The 25,882-nt window shown below is 45.2% G+C and overlaps 1 protein-coding gene across 5 annotated transcripts in view; it reads right to left on the reverse strand.

The window, feature by feature from the left end:
* Positions 1 to 21,571, reverse strand: part of NHSL2 (NHS like 2) — a 276,883-nt gene extending 255,312 nt beyond the window's left edge. For 2 of the 5 annotated variants that reach the window (XM_067722883.1, XM_067722882.1), the window contains exon 1: positions 20,867 to 21,568. In XM_067722883.1, the coding sequence (XP_067578984.1) occupies positions 20,867 to 21,146 (280 nt within the window). In that variant the 5' untranslated portion in view covers positions 21,147 to 21,568. Of the gene's footprint in view, positions 1 to 20,866 lie in introns of all 5 variants that reach the window. The other 3 variants (XM_067722886.1, XM_067722887.1, XM_067722885.1) reach the window with 3 other exon arrangements.
* Between the last annotated feature and the right edge of the window lie 4,311 nt (positions 21,572 to 25,882).

A 25,882-nucleotide genomic window follows, 5' to 3' on the forward strand; every position in this document is an offset into this window, starting at 1 on the left:
AGGCGGGCGGGGATAGGGAATTGGGAGGTGACAGCTAAGGGAAGAATGGTTTCTTTGGGGGGTAATGAAAATGTTCTAAAATTGATTGTGGTGGTGGTTGTACAACTCCGTGAATATACTGAAAGTCACTGAATTGTACACTTTAAATGGGGGAATCATATGGTATGTGAATTATATCTCAATAAAGCTGTTATTCAAAAAAAGGTGTTAACAGGGAAGGTGAGTTCTAAAGGTCAAAAATGAGCCAGTCACACTAAGACTTGCAGGATGAGTGTTCCAGCCAGAAGGAACAGCAAGCGCAAGGATCCTGAGGCATGAATGAGTTCGGTGAGGAACAGTAATGAGGCCAGTGCAGCTGGCCAGGGTGGTCAGGGTGAAAGTGGTGGGAGCCGAGGTCAGAGAGGATGGCAGGACAGATAGCCTTGCAGCTCATGGTAAGGAATGTGGAATCTATTCCGAGTATGATGAAGAGCCACAAGAGGTTTTGGAGCCAGAGAGTGACATATTTCACTGGCCCAAGCAAGTCACATGGCCACACCTAACCAGAAGGGGCTGAGGAGGTGCAGTCCTGCCATGTACCCAGAAGAAGGAGAGCCAGAACTATCTGGAGAGTAGCACTAATGAAAACCACCCACGTATGTGTTCACATACACATGCAAACTTGAATGTAGTTTCCAGGTGGTCAAGTCTCTCCTCCAAGTCAATTCCTAGAGCAGGATTAAGACCCCACACTGGGTTGGTTCTCCAGCTTTGCCTCAGGGAATGGATTCTTAACCTGGGGTCCACAGACCCCCAAGAGTTACATGAAGAGAGTTCAGGAGGTCTGTGAAAAAATTACCTCTTTATTTCCACTACCCTCTAATTGAAATGATGAGTGTAGACAACATACCACAGAAGTGTGAGCAGTATCCGTGACTTTATCAGTAGTAGAAATCACAGAGCTTTGCATATCATGCTACAGTTGCTGCAGGAATCTTGAAATTTCACTTACACTCATTCAAAATTACATTAATTATGAGACCTGCTGTTAGATCTTGTCATTTAAAATGTGTTCAAAGAAGCACATATATTACCATATCGTAATTTTAAAAAATATTTTATAACTGTATTTCAGTACAATTGTTTTCCTTTGTAAGTCTATCTATTTTATCTAATGCATTTAAAAATAATATTCTGAAAAAAGATTAAGAACTGCAACGAGTCCTAGAGGGTGACTCTCACATTAGGTCCCTGCCCTGTTTTCCTCTCAACTTGCCCTGTGTTGCCTCCCTGGTAGGTCTGCCAAGCCTCACATTCAAGTCTTAATCTATGACAGTACAGGAAATTAAATGAAGCAGAAAACTTGAAAGCAAGTTCTTGTTTTTTGGTAATAGTGTGAATTTCTTTGTTTTTTTTTTTAATCGAAGTATAGTTGATTTACAACGTTTCAGGTGTACAACAAAGTGATTCAGATATATATATATATATATATATATATATATATATTCTTTTTCAGATTCTTTTCCATTATAGGTTATTACAAGATATTGAATATAGTTCCCTGTGCTATACAGTATGTTCTTTTTTTTTTTTACATCTTTATTGGAGTATAATTGCTTTACAATGGTGTGTTAGTTTCTGCTTTATAACAAAATGAATCAGTTATACATATACATATGTTCCCATATCTCTTCCCTTTTGCGTCTCCCTCCCTCCCACCCTCCCTATCCCATCCCTCTAGGTGGTCACAAAGCACCCAGTTGATCTCCCTGTGCTATGCGGCTGTTTCCCACTAGCAATCTATTTTACGTTTGGTAGTGTATATATGTCCATGCCACTCTCTCCTTTGTCACAGCTTCCCCTTCCCCTTCCCCATATCCTCAAGTCCATTCTCTAGTAGGTCTGTGTCTTTATTCCTGTCTTACCCCTAGGTTCTTCATGACCTTTTTTTTTCTTTTATTAGATTCCATATATATGTGTTAGCATATGGTATTTGTCTTTCTCTTTCTGACTTACTTCAGTCTGTATGACAGACTCTAGGTCCATCCACCTCACTACAAATAGCTCAATTTCATTTCTTTTTATGGCTGTGTAATATTCCATTGTATATATGTGCCACATCTTCTTTATCCATTCATCTGATGATGGACACTTAGGTTGTTTCCATCTCCGGGCTATTGTAAATAGAGCTGCAATGGACATTTTGGTACATGACTCTTTTTGAATTTTGGTTTTCTCAGGGTATATGCCCAATAGTGGGATTGCTGGGTCATATGGTAGTTCTATTTGTAGTTTTTTAAGGAACCTCCATACTGTTCTCCATAGTGGCTGTACCAATTCACATTCCCACCAGCAGTGCAAGAGTGTTCCCTTTTCTCCACACCCTCCCCAGCATTTATTGTTTCTAGATTTTTTGATGATGGCCATTCTGACCGGTGTGAGATGATATCTCATTGTAGTTTTGATTTGCGTTTCTCTAATGAAAGAATACAGTACGTTCTTGTTGTTTATCTATTTTATATACAGTAGTGTGTATCTGTTAAACCCAAATTCCCAGTGGAAGCAAGTTGTGAAAACAACTTCTAGGTACTAGAGGAGTAGACTTGGGTGCTACTGAATGCTGTCTCCAGTAAACAGCCCAGGCATGGTTATGCATCACTGCATGGCAGAAATATCAGCCTGACAAAGCCAAGCACAGTTTTCTGCTGGCTTGCTGCAGTTGATCCTTTTACCTTTCTGGGCCTCAGTTTCCCCATCTGGCTATGAAAGGTTTGGACTGGATGGTCTTCTTATGGCCTGTCCCTGTGACATCCTGAGTTTATATGCTTCTGCACTGTCTGCTTCCATGATATCCCCAGAAGGAAGCCCAGTAGCACTAGGCACCCCCTGACCTTGGCACTGAGTTTGAGGGGCTTCCCACGGATTCCCTACAATGTGGTAGAGGAGAAAAGGTGCCTTCCCTAGCCCCCCCAAATGCTATCCATAGCCTTACCTCATTGCCTTTGCTCATACAGCTCCTTCTGTCCCTCCTTGTGCCTGTCAAGGACACAATCCAAAGCCAGGCATCATGACAAAGCTATCACTGGCTACTCTCTGAGGTCCCTTGGCACCAGGGCATGGTGCACCTTTTATGGTTATCTTCTTATACATATGTCTGCTGTCCCCAACTACAGTGTAAACTCTTCTAGACAGGACCAGGTTTTCATTCTTTTCAGCATCCTCTGGGCCCAGCTTTTTTTTTTTTTTGTAGTACGCGGGCCTCTCACTGTTGTGGCCTCTCCCTTTGCGGAGCACAGGCTCCGGACGCACAGGCTCAGCGGCCATGGCTCACGGGCCCAGCCGCCCCGCGGCATGTGGGATCTTCCTGGACTGGGGCATGAACCCGTGTCCCCTGCATCGGCAGGTGGACTCTCAACCACTGCACCACTAGGGAAGCCCCGGGCCCAGCTTTTATCAGTGGGCATCAAATGGAGATAAAGGCTTGTGTCACTACTCAATATAGTCCTGTGGTTGAGTGGGTGCTAAGGAATCAATTCCCCTGGGGTCATATCCTGGCTCTATGACTTACTAACTAGGTCATTTCTTTACAAGTGACAACATCTTTGTGCCTTGGTTTCTTCATCTATAAGACTGGGGAAATAGTGCCTACTTCATGCAAAGTAAAGATTAGGGAGCAAATACAAGTAGGGTGCTGGACACTTACTCAAAATCATTCTTTATAATGTTTGTGTAAAAATATTTACTATGTGCCAAGCTTGTAAGCTTCATGACAGGCCTATGAAGTAGGTATTATTATAAGGATCCCCAATTTACAGCTTGGGAAACTAATGCAAAGAGATGTCAGGCTACTTACCTAGGGTCATAAAGAAAGCAAATGGCAGAGTGAGGGCTCAGAGTGAGACCACCCCAGGAGGGTGGTCTCAGGGTCCCTGCACTTAACCACTATGCTAACTATGTTGCCTCTCAACAGCTAGCATTATCATCTTTCTTCTGCCAGCACAGACCAATTATACGTGCAAAGAGATCTAGGTCAACTGGTAGGCTGCCTTCCTCTAGCTCACTTTCTGCTGTCCCTGGGTGCTTTTGATCTGCAAGGCACACATCTTTGTTTCTTCTTCCCTCTGGTTGACTTTCACAGTCAGACGCCGTTGAGTCCTCCCCTCTGATCCTGCCCTTGTATGCCCATCTGTGTTGCCCAGTTTTATATAGCTATGTATATATACATATGTAATTGAATACATACACACATGTAACATATATATGTTATATATATATTTATATATACACACACATATGTAACTGAATCACTGTGCTGTACACCTGAAACTAACACACTATTGTAAACCTCAATAATAAAATAAAATAAAATTAAATTAAAATGTCTGGACATGACCACTGAGATTCTAACTTAATTCACCCCAGAGGTGAGGTCCAGACATTGGTATATATATTTTTAAGTCCCCAAGGTGATTCTAATGAGAAGCCAAGGTTGAGACTGCTCTAAACCAGTGCTTCTCATGCTTGACTGCACACGAAAACCCTCTGGAGCAGGTTTAAAACACTCATACACACACATGCACACACATCCGATGCCTGGGCTTCAACTCCCAGAGATTTTGATTTAATTGGTCTGGAGTGGGGCCCAGGCATCAGTGTTTTTTTCAAAATGTGCCAGATGATTCTAAAGCACAGCAAAGGGACTTCTCTGGTGGTCCAGCAGTTAAGACTTTGCCTTCTAATGCAGGGGATATGAAGACTTTGCCTTCCAATGCAGGGGGTACGGGTTCGATCCCTGGTCAGGAAGCTAAGATCCCACATGGCTCGGGGCCAAAAAACCAAAACATAAATCAGAAGCAATATTGTAACAAATTCAATAAAGACTTTTTAAAAATGGTCCACTTCAAAAAAAATTCTTAAAAAAAATTCTTAAAAAAAATAAAGCAATATCTATTACATGACAGAGGATAATTGAAAAGAAATAAATCATAGTTTATCTACCTTGTGAGCTCCACGAGGACAAAGAATTTTGTCTGTCTTGTTCACTGCTGTATCTCTAGCATCAAAAACAGTGCCTGGTACATAGTAGATGCTCAATTAATGTTTATTGAATGAATGAATGGTTTACTGGTCTTCATAACCTTCCCACTTGCCCCCATGGGCAAGTCTGTTATAATGCCTCTGGATCTATTTTTTTTTCATTTCTTAAATAGGAGTAATAACTCACAGGGCTGTCATGAGGACTGTATGAGACAACATACGTAAAAGTGCTTCATAAATTAGAAAGAAATGTAAAAATGCTAGCTAATTTCACAGGAAAAAAATTCAATATCCTGTTTTCTCTTCCTGTCTCACCCCCCGAATTTTAATTCTCTTTTTAGTCCTACCAAATATAGTTCTGCTGAATCTCCTGGGTCCCACTAGAAAGTCCCCCAACTGATCTTACCCCAACCTAGGCTCTTCCCTGATGGTGGTAGAAATACTTTCCCTCCCTACTCCTCACTTTCAGTACAGTCCACTCCCCATTCACTGTGACTGAGAACATGCATAAGGGTTCCAATTCTGGATTCTCAACTTACTCCACAACTCTTAATCAAATTATTTCCTCTTCTCTGAGCCTGTTTCTTCATCCAGAAAAATGGGGATAATAATGGTAACTATCATGGAATCGTTGTGAGGAATAAATGAGTTGATGATTCACATATTGCCAGGCACATAGTAAGCTCTTAACAATAATAATAAACGCCATGGCTATTTTTGTCCAAAGGTTCTTTCATTTTAAAAAAGACGGGATCACCTCAGTGCAAAAGTAAGGTGCGGTAATCTAGCTGTGACATCTGTCACTTTCTGACATCTGGAACTGATATGATTAGCCAAATAGAAGTGCAAAAACATGCTACTAGCTCTCCCTGTTTGTTAGCCAGCAAAGATGTATATAGCGCTTACTGGATACCAAGGCACTGGGGGAACACAACCCCCACCCTTGAGGAGTCTGGTGGGAGACCTAAACGCTTAAGAAAAAGATCATAGCCTAGGCACCACTGTCGATTTGGCAGCGGTACATCCTGATTGTAGGCTTCACAGTGTTGGTAATGGCAGAAACTACAAAACAGGTAAGGGTAAGCATTAATACAGCAGATTTATTAGATAATATGGAAAGGTTTAAAGAAATACAAACAAGTTTTGGTTTCTTTGATGAGTTATGGGGAGTTCTTTATATATTCTGGATGTTAACCCCTTAGCAGATATATGATTTACATGATATAAACATTCTTAAATGATACACTAATTTGAAAAGGGCTATTAAAGGATGGATGCATTACAATAACTTCTTCTTACAAAACAGAAATGAAACATTCATAAGGAAAAATATTAGAAGAATATACATCAGAATGTAGCCAATTATTATATCTGGTTGATACCAAGAAGGATTTTTGTTTTATTGCTTTTTTCTTTGTGCTTTCTATACTTCCAAGTTTTCTGCATCAAATATGTATTATTTTTATAATTAGGTAAGTTATCATTAAAGTTATTATTATTATTGGTATTAAAGGTAGAGTCCTAGAAAAAAAAGAAAAGAAATACAAACACCTATCTCCTACTAGGCCACTTAGTCATTCAACAAACATTTGCAGTGTGCCTACTTCCAAACTAGATGCTGGGGAAAAAGGGATGAGTCAGCCACTGTCTTTGTTCTCAAGGATGACAATACATAACAATTTGGGGGTGGGTTTTTGTTTACAAAGTCTTTTCCATATGGGATTTCATTTGATCCTCCTGACAAAGAGAAAAAAGGCTCAACACTGAAATTACCCCATTAGCAAATACTGAAATTGGGCATTATCCCTTGGCAAAATGAGCAAAATTAGCCAGGTTCATAACCAGGGCTTCTTTCTACCTCTAAACGCCTGTCCCTAGCCCACAAACACCTAATATAACTCTGATGTCCCTTGGGATGGAGGAAACCGTTCAAACTCATCTGAACTTATCAGGATCTGAAGGCTGCAGTAGTTCTACCTTATTTCCAAAGCCCCATAACCTTTAAAACAGGCTTTCACTCTTCTCGGGAGAGAATGCTAACTTCTAGCTTACAGTTCATCTTGGGGCCAGGAATGGCCAGGCTGTTCTTCCAAGTTTCACAGAAGAGGGTCATGTTACTTTCAAGAGGTGGTAAAAGAAAGGAAATAAAAATGAACTCAAGAAGGTTCAGTACATAGTTGGCAGTCTCTGCCTCAACGATCTTCTCCCAAGCTGGGCCACATGGAGGAACCAAGGGTCTCAAAAGTGAACAAAGCACAGCAGGAGTATAGCAGAGAGAGTCGGAGGAGGCTGTAAAGATGAGGGAATGTCTGGATGGATGGATGAATAGCAGTTTTCAGGAAGACAAGAGAGAAAAAGGCTATGGAAGCTTTCCTTGCCTCTGTGCTCTATGCTTTTCACCTAAGACCCAGCAGTCTGCAGTGAGGTTATCTCCCTCCACACTGTCCTCCCAACTAAATATCAAGACTCAAGGGCAAAAGGTAGGTCTTATGAATTCAGTGTCGCCAATACCTGGCACAGGGCCTGGCACAATCTTAATACAATGAGCTAGGTAGGAATTAGCCCTTGAAGCCAGCTCTAAATCACCAGATTAGAGATAAACTGCTTTCCTTTATTAAAGAATAAGAAAATTAAAGGCAAAAGATAGCTCAGTTCTGCCTAAACTCACCATTTCAAAGCACATTTAAACAGAACACAGCCAAGTTTTAAAACAGATGTTGAAGAAATGCTGTCTATATTTTCCCATCTAGAACCTAGAAGCAACAAGCCCTCACAACGAACAATTAGCCCTAGTTGTTCATCATAGATAATAGATGTTTAGCCTGGAGCCTCAGGCAGGAGCAGCACAGCCCCCGCTAACAGCAGACAGCAGCCCATGCATCTGGAGGGTAGACGTTTTGTCACCATAAAGAGAAGCTCTGCCAGGCAGAAGGCAGCATGGGTGGAGCTGGCAGCAGATGGGGTGAGTTAAAGAGGATGGGGGTTAGGAGGGGGAGTCTATACATTTCTTAAGAACAAGGTCTAGCTCTTATATACATCTGTATGCCTGGTGCCTGGCCTGGCCCCGGGCACCATAGGACCACCTGTACTCTTCTGCAAGTTGTATTCCTACAAGGGCACCCTGCCAAGGGGTCTCAAGTTGGGGACAAAATTCAGCCAAGCCCAATGCCCTGTCTGACTGCATGTGGACTTTAATGATTATGTCAAAATTGGTCCACCCAGAGGATGCTCTATTTTTAAATAGTTATGACCAAAACAAGTGACTATTTCTAACTGCTATGCTCAAAGAATGTGCCTTTGTCTAACGGTTCCACCAAAAGGAGTGGGTTTTCCTCATTGCTCTATCCAGAGGAGGTACCTTTTTTGCCATCCCTCTTCTTGGAGGGGACACCTATTTGCCATATATACTACCAGCTCCCACTGGCATCTAACAGGAGTTCAATACATGCTAACTGGAATGGAAGGAGTCCTCACCTTCACTGGATCTTCCTCCCCCCACCTCCTCCCCACGTGCAGCAGATAGTTTTGAAACTACAGGCAAAAAATGTAAAGCCTCTGTGCGAGTCACTAACATTTGTTTCCTAAATCTACCATTTTCATTAATTTGGAATTATGGGGGAAAAGATTTCACTGTGCTATTTCACAATGGGGAGTAAACTTATGTAACGCATTATTCCAAGAGGTAAAACAGGTTAGAAATTGGAATACAGTGAGACTTAGCTATCCAGAAGCCTCAAGACATGAGTCTCTCCTAAGAGCAAAGTTTCCTGGGAGCTGGACTCTTCCCAAACTTTTTCATAAACTTTTTGTTTAATTTGCACCATTCTGAGTGCAACTCTTCCTCAAAACACACTTCTCAGCCTTCTTAACCAGATTCCTCTGAAGATGCTGCTGCCTCTTCTTGATGCCTTGTTTGTTATCCTCCGCATCAGCTGTTGCTGGGGACACAAACTAGAAGGGTTGCCTTTAGTATCTCTTCCCTCTGATCACAGCAGGGAGAGGGGATACTAAAAGTGGCCTCCCAAAGTTTTCTCCTCTCCCTTGTCACCCTTGTCCCAGCATTTCTCAGGAGCTGATGATAGGGTCACCTAAGTGGATGCCTCAGGACTCCAAAATAGCCACAGGAGAGGTTCTGTGCTCGAAGTCAGTGCAACCACCGACCCTGGAGATGCCTTTAGACCAGTCCTCTTCCTTTCTCTGGGCAGCTGCTGGCCTAGATTCACATTCTAAAACTCTATTTCTATTGGTATCATGGAGAGGATAAAAAGAGAAATACTTTTTCTTCTAAACTGCATTTGTTGAAGTATAACAGATATGGGTTTAAAAATACTGAACACAACAACCTAAACAGTTGTTCTCACTATTATGCACTGTCATTAACGTAATAATCTACCTGCATGAAACGGTGTGCCACGTAAGAGAACTGAGGAAAGCACTAAGTCCAATCTAGATGTTGATTCAGAGGCAACCATTTCAACTTCTATTTATGATTTCTGGCATAGCCTAATTTGGAACACTAACTATTACAAAGTGGAAGTTTCCTTCCTCTTCCCTGTACTCCAACAACCCTGTGCATACTGGAATCTTAATATTCTTTTGCAAAGACAGGTAAGTTGAGGTTGATTTGATGTAGGGATCCAACCCAGTAACGTCAACAGTGATATTAAATAACTACAACATAAGAAAACAAAAGTACTGTTCTCGTCTAAAATGTCAGTGGTTGTTGATGACGTGTTATAACCAAAAAATGTAAAATAAAAGCATGAGAGAGGCATGGACATATATACACTACCAAACGTAAGGTAGATAGCTAGTGGGAAGCAGCCGCATAGCACAGGGAGATCAGCTCAGTGCTTTGTGACCGCCTGGAGGGGTGGGATAGGGAGGGTGAGACGGAGGGAGAGATATGGGAACATATGTATATGTATAACTGATTCACTTTGTTATAAAGCAGAAACTAACACACCATTGTAAAGCAATTTTACTCCAATAAAGATGTAAAACAAAACAAAACAAAACAAAAAGACATTTAACTTTACCTTAACATATATTTATTCTTTTTATTAATAAAATTAATGGCTTCATCTTTCTAATTTCCTCTGTTCTCTTATAAAATTTAAAAAGTGTATTATCCAGTTTTAAAAAAATAATATACTTTATCATACAGAAGACCAGTTGGCCTACAAGGCCATGCCCTAGAATGGTGCTGTCCAATATGGAAGCCACTGTCCACATAGCGCTATGGAGCATTTGAAAGGTAGTTAGACCAAACTGAGATGTGCTGTAAGTGTAAAATTCACATTGAATTTTGAAGACCTAGTACAAAAGAGAAAATAATGTAAAATACCTCATTAATCATTTTAATATCGATTGCATACTGAAATGATACTATTTTGGATATACTGGGTTAAATAAAATGCATTATTAAAAAAATTTTTAAGTGTATTATCTAACTTGGTATTATTACTGCTATGAGCTCATCCATGAGGTCATATTTTGTCACTTACTTTAATCTAAGCCTGTATTATAGTTCATGTTCATTATCCACAAATACATTATAATTTTTCAAACTCTGGACGGTCTCTTCCAGCTTTAACCGTCTATACCACAACAGTGGTTCTCACCCACGCCTGCACATTAGAATCACCTGGGGGTCTTTTAAAAATCCTGGTTCCTGGGCCTCATCCCCCAGAAATTCTGGTTTTATTGGTATGGGGTGGGGCCACAGCATTAGTAATGTTTTTAAGCTCTCCAAGTAATTCAGATTTGCAGCCAGGGTCTATATTTTTTACTCTAATTTTAAAAATAAAAAATGCAACCAGACAAGCAGAGTGAAGGATTCTACTCAGGGAGATGACTGAATTGCTTGGTGGTCTGGGCATGCTGTAGACACTACCAAGGTGTGCCCATGACCTTGAGGCTGCCTGGTTGTAAGATTAGGGCTTACTGGCTCCAAATCCATGCTGGTGAGAGACAGACCCTCAGGCAAGCTGCCAAATGCGTCACTGAAGCATCCTTAGGCCCCAGAAGTTTTGTGAGAAGGTGCTTCTTCACCCATAAACCAAGCTGGTTCTGTAAAACTGGTGAGCCAAGCCAGAAGCCATGAAGCCATCCCAAGGGAAGAGGTGACCAGAGAGCCGGCAGGACATTTGGACAAGGGCTCTGCCCCAAGGCAGGGGATGCTGCCTAGCTGTGCGACCTGGGTCCATCCTCTGCTGCTTCATTAAAGCCCCTCCTTGGCGTCCCAACCTGGCGGGTCCTCGTGGTCAGCCAGCACCACATATTCTGTGACAATAAACATCTCAGATCTACCAGAACTCTCGGTGGTGCCTCGGCTTCAGTTCCAAAGAATTTGCCCCCTTGGTTGGTGAGGCAGTGAACAGATGTCAGTGGGGGAGAATGAAGGGAGGAGTCAAAGGAAAGGAAAATCCTCGGATTGGGAGAGATGAACCCACAGCCGTGGCTCCTCCGTGGGCACACAGGCAGGCATTCTTTACATATTCTGCAAAACGGAAGAATGGCTGCAATTCGGAGCTGTTAAGGAAACATTATAACTTCATCTTGACAGTATCCCCATCCAGGGATTTCAAAAGGTTTTGTGGAATTTCATCATCTTAGTATTTAGTGATCATAAGCAGGATTGTGGCATATGGGCCCGGCATTTTCCATACATTATTCTGGATCCTCACGACAACCTTCTGAACTGGGGAGCATTAACCCCCTTTTAAAGATGAGGGAGTATGGTTCTGAGACACCCAAATCAGCTTATAAGTGTTGGGCAAGTCAGAATTAAACCCACAGGTGCTGCTTCCAAATCCCAAGATCCTTTTCCTTAATATGTCATTCATTGTTTGGTTTTTCTGTTTATTAAAAGTAATACATGTTCATTTAGGAAATTTTGAAAAATACACAAAGGTACAAGAAAAGAAAAAACACCCGCTCCCATAATCTCATAAAGAAACCACTGCTATCTTTGTTATCGTTTGCTATCATTGTTATCACCCTGAGATAACAACGAATGTTAACATTTTGGCACATACCCCTCCAGCTTCTTTTTTATGTATGTGCTTTATTTTGGATAATATCATACATGCAATTTAATACCCTGATTTTTCACTTAGCATTATTTCACACATTTCCACATATCCTCATATATTTGTTTCGAGCACGATTTTTCTTAGTTGCCTAGATTTGTACCACACATAGACCTGTCAACATTTATAGAACTACACCCATATTACTGAATAAGTTGTTTTCATTTGGGGGTTAGTATAAATAACCAAAAGATGCAGTGAGGATCTGCAAACATTTTCCCCACAATATCTGATCATTTCTTTAGCATAAGGTCTTGGAAATGGAATTACTGGGTCAAGGGGGGAAAAGAGCATACAACAACACCACTGGAATTGCTGACAGCTGTGATGCATGGCCTCCTGCTAGAGCGGAGAGCGCCCAAGGCTTTCTGGTAAAGTAGACCTCACTCCCCTCAGGGCCTGATGGTTGGGAAGGACAATATGAGTTTGACTACTTCACAGATACTGGGAATCAGACTATAAATTGCCAGGCAGTTAATTACACTGTTCTCAGAAGCAAATGATTCCACTTAAAAACAGCTGAATCATTTTTAAAACTCATCTCCTCTTTGAGTCCGTTTTCCAAGGGAAAAAAATATTTTTCTGATTTTCCCCTAGATGAATTACAGACCATTCTTAAGAATCTATGCTATTTAGAAAGAAAAACTAAAATAAAATAAAACATACAGTCAAACCTCAAATGTCCCCACTCACAAAAAGGCAGGGGCATGAATAATATATTTCGCTCTGGAATGCAACTGGATCCACACAGCCCGGGACATACAGGCAGGTAGATTCTTGCTTTCTCTCCCTCTTTCTATCTCACTGTGGCGTGGAGTGCCTCCTGGCCTGGACATCTTAGGGAGACCTAGGACTTGGCTCTGCAAAGCAGGGAGGAGCCAAGGTCGCCCAGGTCTCATCTGCCCAAGGATAATGAAAACCTGAACGTAGATCAAGAAAATCTGCAGTTCCTATTATAGCTTCATTTGGACCTTCTTAAGGCTCTCCAGTATCCAGCTCCTTGGTGAGCAAACAGGATGTTAGAGCTCCCCCACCCGACCTCCACCCTGAGGGCTCACTCTGAGTCAGGAGGTGCCTTGCACCCTCTCCTCCTGAATCACTTGAGTTAGTTCCTCCGCCACACTAGCCCTCTCACATATCCAGGGCTTAGCACAGGCTACCTTCTGAGCCAGGAATTCCCTCCCCCTTCTTCTTCAATTGTCCAGCTCCAGATCATCCTTCAGAACTCAGACACCACATCCTCCCCGAAGCTTTTCCAAGCCTCTGAGCTGAACTAGGTGAGCTTCTTCTGCCTTCCGATGACCCCCACCCCCCGCCCCAGGCTTGCCTCCACGGCAGTACGATGATTCCAGGCTCTCCCCGCTGGACCATGGGGCTGCATTCTAGCTTGGCTCTATATCCTCAGAGGCTAGCACAGGGCCAGGCCCAGAGTCAGGTGCTCAATAAATGTGTGGTGGTTAGAAAGAAGGGAGGAACTGAACTTAATAGGTATTTATTAAGTGCCAAGCACTATTTTAGGGACTGGAGATAGGCAGTAAAAAGAGATAAAATCTCTGCCCTAAGGATGTTTACTTTCTATTGAGCCGTTTACATTTTAGAAAGAGAGAGAGGGAGGGAGGGCAGGAAGGGAGGAGGGATGGACAGAGATTGCTCAAATCTCCCAAGTTAAGGACTGAGCCTAATGGTTTGTACACAATTAGACCCACTGCCTCACATACAAAGCATCTTGGTGCAAGCCTACTTGTGCAAACACAATCCACACATCTCCTATTTGTGGCATTATTAATGTAGCCTTGTCCATTAAGTTTTTGCCATCCTATGGAGGTTCCTCAAAACATTAAAAATAGAACTACCATACAATCTAGCAATTCCACTTCTGTGTATTTCTCCAAAGAAAATGAAAACGCTAATTCGAAAAAATACATGCACCCCTGTGTTCACTGCAGCATTATTCACAATAGCCAAGATATAGAAGCAACCTAAGTGCCATCAAAAGATGAATGGGTAAAGAAGATGTGGTGTATAGATACAATGGAATATTACTCAGCCATAAAAAAGAATGAAACCTTGCCATTTGTGACACAGATGGACCTAGAGGGTTTTATGCTTAGTAAAATAAGTCATACAGAGGAAGACAAATACCATATGATTATACTTATATGTGGAATCTAAAAAACAAAACAAGTGCACAAACATAACAAAACAGAAACAGCATCATAGATATAGAGAAAAAACAGGTGGTTGCCAGAGGGGAGGGGGTGGGAGGGATGAGTGAAATAAGTGAGGGAGATTAAGAGGTACAAACTTCCAGTTACAAAATAAAGGAGTATTGTGCGGATAAAGTGTAGAGTGTGGGAAATATGGTCAATAATAATGTAATATCTTAGTGTGATGACAGATGGTAACTAGACTTATCATGGTGCTCAATTTGTAAGGTATAGAAATATGGAATCACTATATTGTGCACCAGGAACTAACATAGTGCTGTAGGTCAGTTATACTTCCAAAAACATACAAATAAACTCACAGAAAAAGAGATCAGATTTGTGGTTACCAGAGAGGTTGGGGCGAGGGGAGGGGGAACTGGCTGAAGGTGGTCAAAAGGTACAAACTTCCAGTTATACGATAAGTAAGTACTAGAGTTGTAAGGTACAACATGATAAATATAATGAACACTGCTGTGTGTTATTTATGAAAGTTGTTAAGAGAGTACATCCTAAGAGCTCTCATCGCAAGGAAAAAATTTTTTTTCTTTTTCTTTAATTTTGTATCTATACGAGATGATGGACGTTCACTAAACTTATTGTGATAATCATTACATGATGTATGTAAGTCAAATCATCATCCTGTACACCTAAAATTATGCAGTGCTGTATGTCAATTATATTTCAATAAAACTGAAATAAAGTAAATAAATAAAGTGAGAAAAAGACATTGCCATCCTGTGTACTCTAACTTGAAAACTTCAGTGAGAGCTTATCTGAGTGAAATCATGGAATTCTTTGGAGCAGGGAAGAGCTGAAAGCTTGAACCTGGAAGGTTAAGCCAGTGCTTCCCAACAGAGGGTAGAAGACTCTAGAAGGCCATCTAGATAACTCTGGAGGAGTTATCACAAGAACTCCACGAGTCTGCAGATCTACCAAGCATTGTTCATCTACTGAATAAGCACTATTTTACCTATGTATGAAGAGAAGGTCATCAATTTTAAACCTACAAATTCATGTAAAAGCATTGCTGAATTCACAGTAGCACTCTATCATTGTTTGGGTTTTTTGTTTTTTTGTTTTTTGTTTTTTTTACCATAGGGAATTCTAAAAGTCCAAATTCCATCCTTGGACCGTGGACCAGACTAAATGGAAAATCCTATGGGGTGTGAACTGGGGTCCATATTCTGGTTATCTTCTTTCCCCCACCTAGAGAAGAAGACCGGATGCCCAGGCACCCTGTGCTGATGTGCTGGGAAACAAGATGGCATCAACCCCTGCAGACTGGGAGCTCTTCGAATGAACAGACTGGGTCTTATTTACCTGTGGGTCTCTAAAACCCAGCACAAGGGTTGGGGGCAGGGAGGAGACAGGACCCAAAGTTGTGCCCTTTCTTCAAAGTTAGAAAGTAATGATCTGAGGAAAAGGTGATCTGAGTCCCTCAGAAAGGGTACATAGATCAGCAAAGCTAGTAAGCCTGTTAAGCTACTTAAGCTTTGAAGAATAATAAATCCATACTTTGGAAACACGTATGTTAAACACATTTTTGGTAATAATTTTACTTTCTCATTCCCCTTGGCTTTTAATAAAAGTGCCTTTGGAAATGCCAACCAGGCTCTGCTGTAATAACAGAAAATAGTCAGGATGTGGGTGTGCGATAAGATGTGTCCACAGTTGGATTAAAAGCTATTAGGGAGAATAGCAACTATAAAGATGACAGAAGGATTGTGAGGGAAAGATCCAATGGAAAGATGACCTTCAGAAGACTGTCAGTGTCACTAGCCCAGCCACCCCTTCCCAACTAAAGATTATTTTTCCAAGGCTATTTCTACTGAAAGCTTAAAGGAGACTCTTTTAACAAGGGAGCCTCTTGCCTCACATCTATTCTCTACATGATGCAAGGTTGACCTTCCTTCCTCCTCTCCACCTCCATCTCACCCCCCAAGTCCCAACTGCAGAAACCCCAGGAGGCCTGTTCTCTAGAGAACCCCTCAGTTCCCAAAGGTAGCAGTAGTTACTCCTTATCCTGAACAAGTTCCAGCTAGAAAAAACGCCACAGCAGTGACTCTCAATGAACAACTGACTTTGAACTTAGCATCCCTGAAGAGGGCAGAGCACTGGCTTAGATGGCAGAAGCCCTGGCTTCTAGATCAAGGCCTCATGCCACTGACCTGCTGTGTGACTTAGCCAGTGCCACATTCCGCAAGAGGCAGATTAAGTCCATGCTTAGGGCACCAACAACAGGAGTACAAAAGAGAGAGAGAATAAAAGAATCTAATAAAAAGCCATTTTAATTTCAACATACAGGTAGAACTTCGAGTAATCTTTTAAAATAAAATTTTATTTGAAGGTTTAATATTGTTTCATTTGGAATTAGGTATGGAGAGGCACTATAATCTTTCCAGCACTTAGGGCTACTAAAGGTCTTGATCCAGCTGGGTGCCTTTGGACAAGTCCCTTCCTTTTTCTGGGCCTCAGTAGTCAAGTATTATGGTGCCCATAATGGTTAATGACCAAATTTTTGGTGTCACAAAGTACAAACTGACTCCACCCAAGCCAGAGAAGCACAGGGACAAATGATACAAATTCACTGCCCTCCTCCTGACACCTAATCAACTCCATAAAGATCAAAATTGAGCCCAAGAGCTATAATTTAAATCCTCTCCTATTACTCTACTATTCCGTCATCCTGACGCTTTTATCGCTTTAGCTGTTGATGTATCTAAAAAAGGAGAAGATTAAATTTCTTGTTTCTAAAGCAGAGGAAATTCTAGTGGACATTTCGGTGTCCAAATTTCCAGCGAAGATGTTTTCAACACATGGAAATACCATGAAGCAGACCAGGAATTTCATGGTATTTAAAAGAAAATGGGCTTGCTCCCCCTCCCCACTCTGTCAAGCCAACTGTCTCAACAGTTTCTGGGGCTGACATGTAGGACAGAGACAAAGCTGAGCCCTGGTAGAGTGCCTGTTCCAAGTCCTCCAAGCTCCTCCTGCTCCATCCAGCTCAAGCAGGCCCCTCCTCAGTAGCCATGACAGTCAGGTTCAGGGTCTACCATACCTCATCCATTGATAACTGGCTGCAGTCTAGAGGTGCAGTTTCCATTCTTCATTTCCATATAGACTTACAACAGTTTCCCCTCACACTGGAATTATGATTTAGACATAGATAAACCAGCTGTCCTTTATGATTTGGAGCCAGAGTTGCCACAAAGTTGGAAAATCAAGAGGCAGGAATTTCACATAAAGGTGAAGAGGGAGTTTCCACCATCTACCCAACTGGCTGTATTCAAGCCAAAATCACTGCAAGAAGGAACAGAGCATCTTTCCCACAGCAAGTTCATGGGCTAGTGTAACATGATAGCTCCCCAGTGTTATTAAACATACCTAGCAGTTGTCTAGTGCTTCAGTGACTTCCTTGCTTGCACAGGAGATATTATACCCCCAGGCCAATGGCCTGATTGCTTTTGTAATTATCATTTAAGCACCTACAAACATTAAATAGATGTTTGAGGGAGAAATTGGAAAGCTTGGATTGACTCAGCATATGGTGGCAGGAATGGAGCTATTTCCCACTGGCTTTGACCATGCCATTCTTGAGATGAAGAGTACAGAATCCAGGACACGAATGCAATAAAGCAGGTCACATTCAAAGCCAGATGCGAGGAAAAACGCAAGTTATAGGCAGGGTTATGCCAAGGGTGCGGCAACAGCTACAGATCCACAACCAGAGGAGCCTGGTGCAGTCCTGTAACACACCCTCTCCTTTTTCCAACCCCCATCCCCCACCCCAGAACAGTTACAAGAGCTTCTGGGGCAGTCTCAAAGGGGTTCAAGTTACCGAAGAACAGCCTTCAGTGGAGAAGAGGGTGTTGCCAGGCAACCAGCCCAGCCCAGTCCCACCCTTGTAACCTTGAAGATGGTGGGGACACGACCCCTGATTGTGGAGAGGAACACCTTGGACTCCTTTAGCATCAACTTTCTCCTCCTCTGTCTTTCTCCCTCTCCTCTCCCTGTCCTCCCCCTGCTGCCTCCCTGCCCGGCCCAGACTGCAGTCTGGTCTCTGCAAGCCTGAAGTCTATGGGGCAGTCTGACTTGTCATTACTCAGTCCGGAGGTGGCAGCTAAGCTGTCCCCACAGGAGGCTACAAACTGCTGGCCTGTCAGGCGTCATTCACTCTGGCCATGTTGCTTCCAAACCTCCCTTCCCAGTTCTTTCCTGCCCTCATGACCAAAGAAACAGCTAGAGCAAGAATCTGGGGGAAATCCAGCCAGATAGAGGATATACAGGGTAAAATGCTGACTGGGAGTGCCCACCACCAGCAAAATGGTCAGTAATGGAGTAGGACCTAGGAGGAAAAGACACAGGGAAGAAAAGAGCAAGCCTTGACAATGGTGGGGGGAAAAAAAGCATTTTTAATTGGGTTCAAAATATAATATGCAACCTGCTTGAACACCTTGTTGAAGCTTATGCCTGAGCGACACGGGGGTGGCCAGGTGGTGTACTGATTATGCGCCCCAGCTCCCTTTGCATTTGGCACTTGTGCTCAGATCATTGCTGAGAGGGCCTAATTTAAGTGCTACACAATCAAAACTCCTGAAGAGAAAAGTGTGCAGTGGGAACCTCAAGGGGAGTCTAGGGTAGGGCATTAGACCAGAAAATGGAAAACCAGAACTTCTTGCCAAATTAAGGTAGCTGTGTTCCATTTACGCAGCAGGCACCTCAGTACCTGAACCTGCAGATAGGTACACTCTCAAAGGCAAGTAGCCACACCAAAGATGAGAGATAGCCACTCTCCCAGCTCTTGCAAATTTCAAAGAAGCCAGCCCAATGCAATTTATCCTAAGAATTGCTCCCTTCCTTTAAGAGCTCTCCACTGCATGAAGCCATCTCTTTCCCAAGGCAACTTGGTGAAGCCATTCCTTCCCTCACATGGAAAGGACAGAAAGGCACAAATTGGAAAATTAGAGCCTCCTCACTGTCCTTAACTTACCCTGCTGCACTCAGTAGGTGGCTCTCTGCAAGCTGTGTGGGGATTTGGAAAATGACTCCCCAAGCTGACTTATCAAATTTCTCCTAGGCTAATCCTGGTAGTCAGTGGGACCTCAGAAAAAAAAATCAACAATGACCTTCCTACCCTCTCTGTTAACTGAGAACTAATCAGACCTAAGGCCCCAGCTTTCCTGCTCCCCTGCCATGCAGAGATTTCTGGTCCCATGTCTACATTCCATCTGGCAGTCAACTGTGTCTTCCACCTTCCTTTCCCCACAGGACCCAGTTCATTTTCTCCACAAGTGACCTCCACCATCAACATCAGAGGTCAGAGAGTTTGGGGAAGAGGGGTGCCAGGGCCTACGACACCTATTCCGTGGAAGGCGTAGGAGGGAGTTGAGGTCTGCAATGGAGAGGGGCTGACTCAGACACTTCTTTCCCAAGGCAGCTGGAGGCCTGCAATCACAAGTCAGTCAGTAGCCATATTCTGCCTCCATCTGAAACTTCCTGTCCACACTGCTCTTCCTCTCCCCTAACTTTCTGGTGGCACCAATTGGCCCTGGTACCTGGCATGCCCCAGCTGAGGTCAACATTTCCAGCACATTCAATCCCCTTGCTTTCTCCAAAAGTCCCACACTCTAAAGGATCACAGCATTTCCATGGAGAGAGGATCCCCCATGCAAAGTGTTGGGGTCCAAAGTAGCAAAGCACAAGGGCTCGCGTTGCCCTCCTGCCCTCTCACGAGTCCTGCGTGCTCAGCCAGAGCACCACTGGGTTTCTCAGGCATGGCTGATTTCTAAAGGAATCACAGAACTGATGACAGTTGCTTCAAACGGTTCTCCCAAGCAAGTCTGTGCAGCCGGACTCTAGGGGTGAGGGGTCAGAGAAGCCGGCTGGGAGGCGGAGAGTCTCTCCTCCCCACCACACCCTCCGGCCTCTCCTGGAGCACCAGCTCCGAACTCGCGGGGAGAAGCGGGCGGGTGGGCTCTCAGACACTTCTTCGAGCGAGAGCCGCGATCACACTCCAGCGCGAAGTTGCACAGGTTTAAAGTCGGTATGCACTGCCGCCAGGGCTCCTGCCGCCGCGTAGGTGGCCGGCGGCTCCGGCGCGCTTTCCTAAGTGACTGAGCTCCTAGACTGGAGCAAAGACGCCAGCGGCGCGGCCATTTGGTTCCCGACGCCGCGAAGGCTAGGACGCCTCGGGCCTGGGGGCGGCGCCGAAGCGGGTCCGGACCCAGCAGCTCCCGGGGACCCCCGCAGGTCCCCCTGCCTTCTTCCCCAAGATCCCCAGAAGGCGGCCGCCAACCCCAGAGCCGGGAACCCCGAGGGCATATGGCCACTCGGGACGGCGCGACCGGATCCAGGAGCAGGAAGTTCCAGCTGGAGTGCGGCGGGCGTGGAATCTGGGAAACGGGATCCCCTAGTTCCCTGAGGGGAAGGGAGGGGAGGGCCGAGGAGGGGCGGGGAGGACGGGGGAGGGGTGGGCGCAGAGCGGGCGCGGGCTGGCGCCCCCAGAGGCGGGGTGCACGCGGGGCCGCGGGCCGCCCGGGCGCGGCTTACCTAGCTCTTCCTCGTCGTCCTCCGGGCCGAGCAGGCGGCAGGGAAGGCGGCGGCGGAGGTGCACGGTGCGGCGGAACAGGCTGTCGGTACGGCGCCCCAGGGCCAGCAGGTGCCCCTCGAGGTTCTCGAGCAGAGCCAACGAGTGGCCGCAGAGGTCGGCGAGCTGCCGGAGCAGGCTGAGCGCGGCCAGGTGGCTCACGTCGCGGAGCTCGGTCAGCGGCTGCGGCGGGTTGCGCGGGCACAGGCGCTGGGGTACCACTGTGCGCCTGTAGAACGGCATCCCGGGCGCGGGCGCGGGGGACCAGCCTGGCGGCGCGGCCGGCTCGCCCCGAGCGGCACCCCTGGCCCAAGCGCCCCTGAGGGGCGGCCCCAGCTCCGGGTGTAGCAGGCCCCTGGGCGCGGGCCGGCGAGCGGGCGGGCGCCAAAGACACAGGGCGGGCGCCAAAGACGCCGGGCCGGTGGGCGGGATGACGGGTTCCCAGCCTGGAGCGCCGTCTCCCCCCGGGGCTGCACACTCGCCGGAGCCACCAGTCCCTCTGACTCTGGTTCGCTGGGCTCCTCCTCCTCCCCGCCTTTCTCCACCTCCTCCTCCCTCGCTCTGCTACTTCGGGATCCCCCCACCCACCTTTTTTTTTTTTCTTTTGCGGTCAGAGACTCACAGATTAATGCTTGATCCGGGAGAGGAGGCAAAGGGAAGTAGGAGTAAAAAGATCGAGCTGGAGCGTGAAAGAAGGAATGTCTGCGTGAGTGGGGTGTGTATGTGTGATGTTCGTTCGGTACAGTATGTGTGCCCGCGTCCTCCTGTGCAGCTCCAGTCCCAGTACTGATGGTTAAAGTTTTCCACTTTGGTGTGTGTTTTGTTTTTTCGTCGTTGTTGTTGTTGTTTTCATTTAAACTCTTTCTTCGTAAATAATAGAAATTCAAGGGCACCCGTGCCCACACCAGCTAGTAACCATCGGAGACCCGTCGAATAGTCTGACCTCATTCATCTAGATTCCGTTTCAGAAGCATGTACTCAGTGCCACGCACGGGCTATACGACTAGACTGTGAGTACAGCCTTCTAGCGCCCAGGAACTTGGAAATGAGGGGGAAAGAACCAAATATCTTACTCAACTGCTCAGTAGGGCAGTGTCTCTGGGGAGTCCTGGACTACTGTAAAGGATCTGGAATGAATGAATGAATGAAAACAAACCCATTCTCTGGAACAACAGATTCAGTTCAGATAGAGGGCCACCGGTCTATATTTTAAGCCAAAAGGGAGCCCAGGGCCCTCTCCTCTTGGCAAGGCCTACTGGCTGAGATGGACTCTGTCTCTGGCCATAATGGGCTCCTGGGATGTCCACTGAAGTACAGGAGCTGGGGTGCGCTTTCAGTACTGGCAACACTGTGGTCAAATCCTGATTTCTCTTCATTGTAGAAGGTAGAAGACGGGATTACTGGCATCCTCAGAAAAGCAGAGTGCCCGAGTGCACATATGTCCCTGTGCCCTTGGGGAGTTTCCACTCAGAACACTTATTTTCGACACACCGAGTTCCCATCTGATTCTCCTCTCACTTCTTTGACTTTGGTGTGGTTCCACTTCTTCCTTTTGGTAATTCTCTCCTCACCTTTCCTCCTAAAAATGTTCCCATCCTTATAATCCCTTATAGTCTTGGTAAAACACCTTGAACAGAATATGTGTGTCTGCACTAATGATCCTGAGCGTGGCCTGTTTTCATTCATTCCTTCAGAGAATTGTCTCTTAAGCAGTTCAAGGTGCTACAACTAGTTAAGAGTAATCTCAGATTTCCCCAGCAGTCCAGTGGTTAAGACTCCGTGCTTCCACTGAAGAGGGCATGGGTTGGATCCCTGGTCGGAGAGCTAAGATCCTGCATGCCGTGCTGCCAAAAAAAATAAAGAGTAATCTGATTACCCTTTTCAGTAAATAGCTATCCCTGGTGCAGTAATTTGGAACACGAATACTAGAAAAGTTGGGTTCTAATTCAAAGAAGAATAAACAAATGGGCAAAAGACAGCCCCTTTTCTGAACTGTAAAATCAAGTTGCGGAATGAGGACCTGAAATTCTCTATTTGGCAAACTCAAACCTGAGCCAAGAGAGTGACTGACTGGCAGGAAGTAGGGACTTGGCTGTACTCTCCAGGGATGGTTTTCCTTGACCTATGGGCTGTTTAGACTGATCTCCGTTCCGGAGAAAAAGAAATGAAGTACCAGCAGATTGAAGGAGACTGTGTGGACAGAGCTTCACTGCCAGAGGGTGACAGGCCTGGCTCAGGCCTGGTGTCTGAGCCGCCCTCACTACTCTGATTCTTGAAGCTGATGAATCTTTCAGGGCTCTCTAATAACAAGCTCAACTCCATGCAAATCAGCTTTAGCCCCACGCCCTTCCCCCAGCTGTGTCCGCTCACTCCAGCCTCTTCAGTGCACTGGCCCTGGCTTTCATCAAGGAAACATCAAGGACTTGCAAAGGGGCCACCTCAGAACAGAGCCCCTCCTCCCTTCCCAGGGCCAGACCCACACTGCACGTCCCATGGAAGAAGTCAAGGGAATATGTATAAATTTCCACGTTCCTTCATATCTCCGGTCTCTTCCCAACAGGAAAGGTGAGACCTCGAGGTGGGCCTGGATGTAGAGAGCCTCTGAGGAAGGAGCACAGGGGCCTGGCTCCAGTCTGTGGAGGGAGGGTTGGGGTTCTAGAAGTGCCACACTTCGGCCAAGCTGTCCGGGGCAGGCAAGCAGCTAAGGTGAAGGGTTCTGCCCCATGCTCCCACATCACCCCCCAGCACAGCATTCTCACAATCATCCTTGCTTAACAGTAATGATATTTATTTTGTCATGATATTGTCTCTCCCTCTAGACTGTTAGCTCCATGAGGGCAGGAACCATGTCTGTCTTGCTCACTGCTGTGCTCCCAGTGCCAAGCCTAACAACTGGCACCCAGGTGGTACTCAGAAAATATATGTTGATGATGAGTAAATGAAGCTGGACTAGAAGCAGAGCCTGATATGAAGAGCCTTACTAAAGGATTTAACTTGGCCCAACAGGCAATAGAGAATCATTGTGGATTCTGGAGCAAAACGCTGCCTGACACAGGAAAAGGGCAAGGATGCTACGCCCCACCTGCGCCCACGTCTCCAGGGCCAAATAGCCAGAAAGTACTTGAATGAAACATTTGCTTTGATTTGTCTAAAATCTTGGCACTGCACATTCTGAGAGGCCCCTAACAACCAAGCCAGATCTGAAAATGCTGGGTGCTTTCTACCCACCCACCAGCTCCCAGACTCCAGGCCTGTAGTAATTCACCCGTCACTGCTCCAAGTTGCAATCTGAGCCCAAGCAAGGCCCACCTGTGGAATCGGATCTAGGTCTGGCCTAGAAGCAGAGACTAAGAAAGAGTGGCCAGACAGGTAGGAGGGAAATGGGAGAGCTGACCACTCATGACCAGCAAGGCATTCCCACCTTCTGTCCTGCCTAACTACCCACTGCTAAGAACCTAGAATTTCAATGAAAACTGAATCTGAAAGAATAACATAGGATATGCCATTTTCTCTTCCTCCAAGCTGACAGATTCCACAGCTGCAAAATGAAAATTTATGAGCAAACTTCATACAACCTACCCAGCTTCCCAGTGCAGCCCTCCGTCTAATTTCACCATGAGGAACAAGAAAGCTGTGCCCCCTGTTGCTACCTCTCAAATATACCCAAATAGTAACATCTTGGTGGCTAAGCAGAGATGCCAGTTTTCTCCTTGACATTCCTCTATAGTCAATCGTTTCATCTACACTGTAAGAATATGCATTCCACCCCACACCCTCTTGCCAGGAGACTCCATGAAGATGCTTTCCTTACGAATGAAAAAAATATTAGTAGGCTGCCCTGGTGGCGCAGTGGTTGAGAGTCCGCCTGCCGATGCAGGAGACACGGGTTCGTGCCCCGGTCCAGGAAGATCCCACATGCCGCGGAGCGGCTGGGCCCGTGAGCCATGGCCGCTGAGCCTGCACGTCCGGAGCCTGTGCTCTGCAAAGGGAGAGGCCACAACAGTGAGAGGCCCGCGTACCACCAAAAAAAAAAAAAGCCAGTAAGGGGACAAAAAGGCTGCTCCTCAATCCCAACTCTAACATTCTGTTGTTCCCTGGTTTTAAGTGTCTGTACCAAGAGAAATTAATGAGAATTGGCAAATACTAGATTGACTCTTTTTTAAACCGTCTATTACCCTTTTTGGTATTAAGGCTTGGCTCTGCAGTTAAGAACACCAGTAAAAACTCTCTCTCCTCACACAGGCCCAAAGAAAGTAGCCCAAAGAAAGCAAACTGGCAGCTTTTGGCTTTTCAATCAGAATAGAGCCCACATTCAATCAACAAGCCAGACAAAACCCATGCTAATTAACGCCACACTTTGAAAAGAGGGGGAGTGGAGCAGTGCTACAAGATTTGAGAGGAGAGAGGATGCTTGTGCCCTTGAGGTAGCCCGGGCTGCGGAGAGGGAAGGGGTGTACCCCAGAGCTGGGCCTCCAGGGGTGGACGGGAAACTTACACAGCCATCAATCACCTCCTAGGGCAATAGGCGTGTAAGCCTAAGACGGCTCAAGGTCCTCAAATAAATTCCTTTCAGCCCAGACTCAATGCTTCACACACACGATGCAGGGCAAACCCTTCAAGAATTCCATGAGGAAATAAACCTTTATTTCAAAAATAAACTTTGATGTTGCTTGAACTTTGGCCCTGACGCTGAGCCCAGGCTGAAACTGCGAGAAAAGACTTGCAGACTTGAGGTATTTTGAAAGAAACTGCGGGAGATTTCAGCAGAATGTGACCAGATTCTTTTTCAGTCCCTTACCCTCATATCATATGTGGATGCCCCCCTCACCACCAGTCCTCCACCCCCAACCCCACCATCATGTTTTTCCTCCCTCCCTACGTTGTTAGGACACGACTGTAATTAGGAACATTCAAATGTTGCATTCACTGGGTAATTTTATATTAACATGCCTGCTTTACTCAGGAGACATCATATTAGG

This window comes from Pseudorca crassidens, chromosome X (assembly GCF_039906515.1).
Source record: "Pseudorca crassidens isolate mPseCra1 chromosome X, mPseCra1.hap1, whole genome shotgun sequence".
Classification (NCBI taxonomy): Eukaryota; Metazoa; Chordata; class Mammalia; order Artiodactyla; family Delphinidae; genus Pseudorca; species Pseudorca crassidens.